The sequence below is a fragment of the Gracilinanus agilis genome, chromosome 2, assembly GCF_016433145.1.
Source record: "Gracilinanus agilis isolate LMUSP501 chromosome 2, AgileGrace, whole genome shotgun sequence".
NCBI lineage: Eukaryota > Metazoa > Chordata > Mammalia > Didelphimorphia > Didelphidae > Gracilinanus > Gracilinanus agilis.
This window is the reverse complement of record NC_058131.1, coordinates 342,580,605-342,586,811: the sequence shown is the minus strand read 5'-3', so window position 1 is coordinate 342,586,811 and position 6,207 is coordinate 342,580,605. Positions and strand designations below refer to the sequence as shown.

The 6,207-nt window shown below is 43.0% G+C and overlaps 1 protein-coding gene across 2 annotated transcripts in view; it reads right to left on the bottom strand.

Moving 5' to 3' along the window:
* Positions 1–2,660: 2,660 nt before the first annotated feature.
* Positions 2,661–6,207, bottom strand: part of TOP1 (DNA topoisomerase I) — a 127,471-nt gene continuing 123,924 nt past the window's right edge. For both annotated transcript variants that reach the window (XM_044664320.1, XM_044664321.1), the window contains 3 exons: positions 5,779–5,873; positions 5,386–5,535; positions 2,661–4,009 (listed from right to left, as the gene is read on the bottom strand). In XM_044664320.1, the coding sequence (XP_044520255.1) occupies positions 3,907–4,009; positions 5,386–5,535; positions 5,779–5,873 (348 nt within the window). In that variant the 3' untranslated portion in view covers positions 2,661–3,906. The remainder of the gene's footprint in view (positions 4,010–5,385; positions 5,536–5,778; positions 5,874–6,207) is intronic.

Here is a 6,207-nt window from a genome sequence, read left to right as displayed (position 1 = left end):
GGATCAGTTGGCATCTGAGATCTCTTCTAGGTCTCAATTTGAACAATAATGTGTATGTGTTATTTCTTTCAATAAAATGTCAACACCTTGAGGTATATGTACACACATCTACATATATGTACACATATGTGTATGTACATATATCCACAAATATCCTTAGCACCAAGCACTGTGCCTAGCATATAAATGGTGTGTTGTTTTTTTTAACCCTTACCTTCCATCTCAGAATAAATACTGGGTACTGGTTCTAAGGCAGAAGAGAGGTAAGGGCTAGGCAATGGGGGTTAAGTGACTTGCCCAAGGTCACACAGCTGGGAAGTGTCTGAGGCCAGATTTGAACCCTGGAGCTCCCGTCTCCGGACCTGGCTCTCCATCCACTGAGCTACCCAGCTGCCCCCATGTTGGCTCGATTTTAAAATCACTTTCCTCCTAACCCTAGCCAGTTAGGCGGCGGTAGTGGTGTTCACTCCATTTCACAGCCAAAGACACGGCAGAGTCTCAAAGAGCTGTTCTGCCCACACCTCTTCGAGGGGGGACTCGAAGCTAGATCCGGCACTTTTTCATCTTGAAAATAAAACAAATGCCCTCTAGTCCATCCAGGAAGCATTTATGCAGAAGCCTATCAAGCCTCCCAGAAGGATTTACTGCGCACGCGCAGCGGAGGTTAAGGCAGGAAGAATGAAACTAGGCGAGAAACCGAGTGCTTCCCGGAAAGGAGCCGGCCGGGGCTGGAGGTAAGCAGAGTTAGGCCCCCGGCCCGACCCCCATTCCTCCGGGTTGGCCGCTCCAGATGCTGAAGAGCCGAGGAGGGGCCCGCAGCCTTCCTTATCCAACCTGCAGGGGAGGGTGCGAGTGACCAAAGAAGTCGGGGCTCGGGCGGCGAGCTGGGCGGGGAGGCCGATGGCCCTCCTCGAGCTTTCCACATCCCAAGTCTATCCAGGCGCGTTTCTGGAGCATCGGGCGGTGGGAGGATGCTCGGGGCCCTTGCCTTGAGGAAACTTGCCCGCTAGCTGGGGAGAGAAAGCAGTGACTCCTCCAGCTGAGTGGGTGGCTCCAGGATCCGAGGAGGTAGAGATTGTTCCTTCCTGGAATGGCCCAGGAAGGCTTCACAGAGCACATGGCATTGGAGCTGAGCCTTGAAGGATGGGGAAGTGGAGGGACAAGAGGAATTCTAGGGGACAGAAGCACCGGAGGTAATGGTGGCAAAAAATAAAAGCATACTCCGAAGCGGATGTAGTTGGCAAAGTACATTTTAACTTTCACACGACATTGGTTATAGGCCAGACATTAAACTAAGGTCACCAATTATGTTCCATCGTTGACTTTTTTTGGGTTAGTTTGACTCCCACAAAAGGAGTGGCCTGGAGCTGGGCTCATCTCCAGAGCCGTGAGCCACAGGCATCTTCTGGGGACCCCTAAGATACCGCCCTGCAACCCTGGGCCAGGGCCACTGCATGGTGCTCGCCCAGCCACAAGGCTTCATGTGGGAGATATTTAGAATGCGTCTGGGAGGAACCTCTGGAGGCTCCTCAGAAAGGCATAAATCCCTTCTAAAACCCTGGTGCCAAATCGTTATCTAAGCTTGCTAGAGAATCTCTGTTAAGAATCTCAATCACTCTTGCATCAATTCATTCCAGACCTGGGAAGCTGTTGGGAAGGTCTTTCTTTTTTAGAGTTCAGCCTGTTCTCCCTATAACCTTTCCCTTTTCCCTTTTGGTCTGAATCTGGCTAGCACTTCCTCCTTAGTCCATTAGGAACTATAAGGCATCCTTCCTATGGTTACCCACAATGAGCGTCAATAATTTTTTAGTTATAATTTTGGGGAACCTTTGAGCAGGCAGTACAAGTACTATCTGGACAGATGCCTTACCCCAGGAAAGCACAACTTATGAATTGCATTTCTTTTTCTTTTTTTTTTTTTTTAACCCTTACCTTCCGCCTTAGAATTAAAACTGTGTATTGGTTCCAAGGCAGAAGAGTGGCAAAGGTTAGGCAATGGGGGTTAAGTGACTTATCCAGGGTCAGGCAGCTAGGAAGTGTCTGAGGCCAGATTTGAACCCAGTATCTCCTATCTCTAGGCCTGGCTCTCAATCCACTGAGCTACGCATCTGCTCCAGAAACTGCATTTCTAAAAGGGATGAAATCAGAAATGTGTATTTTGTCTAGATCCTGACAAAGCCCAGTTTCACCAGCCAGTGGGATGAGTGATCAGAACACAGGCCTTAAAAGGCCAAGGGTGAATGTTTGCTTCCTTATCGGCTTTCCTTTTGTTCCTGAGCTACAGATGACCTCAAACCCCAACATCCCACAGGCATCACTTCATCCAAAGAACCTCCCCTGCCTCCACTCTGCTCACAGGCAGCACCTTTGTTATCCAGGACTGTCTTCCTCATGTCCCCAAAATACTGGGCTAAAGTGTGTGCTCAGATCAATGCAGCCCAACCACACTGACAGGAAAAAACAAAACTGATGGTTTTGCGTACATAGCCAAACATGATAATTTTATTGTGGAGAGAACAAATATGACAAGACATAACAAATTTTACTTTGCCCTGATTCAGGCCAGTGAAGAGTGGTGAGGTCAGCTGCAGTTGGAGGTCCCACCATATCCAGGCCCCGTCACACAATGTTGCTGACCAAGGAAGACACAGACACCAAGATTCCGTTAAGTTGTAGGAATTTATTTTAAATAACCTACAGTTGATTAAAAGGGAATTCATGATAAAAATAGAAGATACTTGAGGAAAGATGTGGGAAATGGTCTTTGCACACACTCTAAGCTAACAATGCCTCTAAAACTAATGATTATAGCAAAAAAAAGTCTTCACATTAAAATTCTGCTTTTTATGTTTTTTTTTTAATTTTTTACACAATTACAAAAGAAAAAATAAAAGCCCTAAAATCTTGATTATTTTTTTTCCTTTTGGGACCAAATACTCATTTTCCTCGAAATTTATTGACCTGTGGAACTTTTTACACAATAGACTCTTTCAAGTAAAAACAATGGGGTTTTAAAAGAAAAAAAAAAAGAGGTGGGTATTTTAGAAGTGTACAGAACATGCTCAGAACAAAGAATGATGGGAAAATGGTTTCAGTCACTGATTATTTCATTATTCTCAAACTCACTCATCCCTCATCCCTCCCAACCCCAATCTACACGATCTTTAAGATCAAGAAAAGGTTTAAATATTTTAAAATAATTAAAAGAAATAGAAATTCACATTTAAAAAGGAACACTCAAGTCAGGAAGCATCTTCCCATCATGCTTTGCTGTGAACAGATGTCTGAACTGAAACACTGCCGATGTCACAACTGCTTCAAGCTAAATGAAAATTGATTCCCATGACGATAATGACAGCTCTAACAGGTGCGCTGGGTTTCTGTTTTACTTAATTTTAAATTCCTGAAATGGGAGAGGAGGAACAGGAAGGGCAGGGGAGGGTTAGGAGTTCATTTTCTATTAAAATATAGAAGTTATTGCAAAACCCTAACTGTAAAAACGCACCAATATAATCGGACTTCGTATACAGTAGCTAAAGAACCCAAACTCTTCAGTGAAATAGCAAATTTGTCTGGCGGAAGGTTGACAAATTCCCATCCACTCGCCCTCTTAAAAAACAAAACAAAACAAAAACAAAACAAAAAAACTGAAAAAAAAATCATACAGCTAGAATTTTGATATTTGAAATATTTTTAAATAAGTTGTCCATAGGACAACTGGCTCAGCTCTCTGTTTGAATATTTCCAGGTTTTTCTCTTCTCAAAGATGTTGGCTTGTTAATGCTTCCTTGCCCACTTGCTGTTCCTCTCTTCCCTTCTCTAAGTACAAGGGCAAGTAAGGCTCACAGTTTCTTAATATTCCTCAAACCCGTCTCCTTCCCATAAAACCACACCCTGTAAAAACAGCTAAAATTCATAGTCTTTATCAGCCATGTCAATGGCCCAGGCAAACTTCTCCCGCTGGGTTTTGTTATAGATTTTCTCGATCGGGATCCCCCACTTCTTACACCTAGAAACAAAAAGGAGATAAATGTTAGCTGTTTATTAGTAAGTAAAATGATCCTTGGGAGGGAGAAGAAACAAGCCCAAACCTGGTGCCCATTTCAAATGAAGGTTCCATTAGAATCCAAAAGTTCTTTAAGAGTTCTCATTCAAGAGACTAAAATATATTTTTTAAATGGGTGTTGTTTTAGGGTTTTTTTTGGCTCCATCAAGTCCCAAAAGTCTCATCCATGCCTAAAGGTGCAAAAACACAACATGCTAGAGAGAAGAGCTTCAGGTTAACTTTGAAATATAATTCCATGGAAGCATCTGTGTGTTCCCAAGTTTCCTTTTCTGATTCTGTTTCTTCTATTAATTTCCCCTCAAATGGTCATAATGAAAAAAAGATATTTTAAAATACTAGATAGTGTTGTGATTTTTATTGATAATTTTAGAAATGGATGAATTGGAGAGTCCACTGGCTAAAGAGGCAGTCTTGGAAGCAGTAAGACCTGGGGTTCAAGAGATGCTTATAATATGTGCTGTAATTTTACATATTATACATGCAGGGACTCTGGGCACCTTAATTAATCTCTCTGTGACCTTGGCAACTCTAGTTACAGAGCAGGTGCTGGTCTACATTAGTATAGGGAATTTTGTTTTCAGCAGTTCCCTATACCTATGAAACTCCAAGTCTGATCTAAAAAACCAAAGTGGACAAATTGACTACTTTATGTTTTATGACTGTAAAAAAATTATGTTGCTTAAAAAAAAAATACAAACTTACATGACTTATTAGAAAGCAAAAGAGTCCCTTATATGCCAGAGTTTTGCTTTCAATCCTGCAAACCTGAATGTCTTTCCAGGAAATTTTAAAATAAAAATCTATTTCAAAAGTAGTAACTAATAAAAAAGAATGGTTGTTGCTGGTCAACCTGTTCCTTTGAGTTGAAGGGGAACTAATGATTGGCAAGCCTACAGAAAAAGCAAGACCTCTCTAACCCTCTTCTTAAAAAGTTGAGTGTTAGAGTTTGTTTTTGAAAAACCATTACCTTCCTTTGTAGAGTCAATACTGTGGATTGGTTCCAAGGCAAAAGGCTTGGCAATGGGAATTAATTGACTTGCCTGGGGTCACCCAGCTAGGAAGTGTTTGAAACCAGATTTGAACTTAGAACCTTCCATCTCTAGACTTGGCTCTCAAACCACTGAGCCATCCAGCTGCCTCCTGAGTTCCAGAGTTTTAAGAGGGCCATTGTTACCATCTTATAGGAGGGGAGGAAATGTGAGAGAAGCAAGGAGGAAGCTTCTTTACTCAAGGAGTCTATGTACCGGTCAGTATCCTTTTCAAAAGGGCCATAAAGGGGCCTACTTCCTCCACAGAGAGGGCAGAGGGCAGGTGCTTACCAAGCTACTGAGATCCGAGGATCTAAGTAGTTGAGCTTGGAGGTTCCCAAGGCAATCTGTTTGTTCTCCTCTCTATCTGTGGCCTGAACCTCCAGTTTCATCAACTGCTCCTCCAGCCTCTGCACAGCCTTCTTCTTTGTCTCTAACACCCTGTAAGAATGGGACAGAAACATTACCCAGAAGCAGGCCTCAGAGTTGCCCAACTGTCACAATGTCCAACAGATAATGCTTTGTTCACAGTTCAGTCACTCAGCATAAACAGCTTAACATCTTAGACACCAAAGGAAGCTGATGATGGACTCTTAGAAAGCAGAAACTTCCATTTTCCCCTGTGCTTCTGGCCCTCTGCTGTAAGTTCCTTCCCCTGCATGGGATCTCAAAGTCAGTACGTACTTTTTAGTCTTGACATCCTTTCGGACCTTGGCCTCAGCTTTGGCACTTTTCAGATCTCTTCGAGCATCAGCTAGCTGGTCCTTCTTGGCATCAATCTAGGTCAGAAAAACCACAGTAGCAGGGATTCAGGTTAGACAAAAGCTTGTATAAGAGGAAGGGTCCCTGGTGACTCATAGGAGGAGGGGAACCTCAGGAAACTCCAGGGCCTTTGCTTTTAGGCCCTAATTTTGTAAGGCTGCTGTGTCCCTAGACAGATTATCAGTGTCTCAGAACCTGTTTTCTGTAGTGTACAGGAGAATGATGAAAAGGGGCTTTATGGAAATGAAAGCTCTTGGCAACAATAGGTTGGAAACACAGATATATCACATATCTCAGCAAGGTGTCAGAGCTCGCCAAAACCAAGCAACTGAGAAACAAATACATATTAAA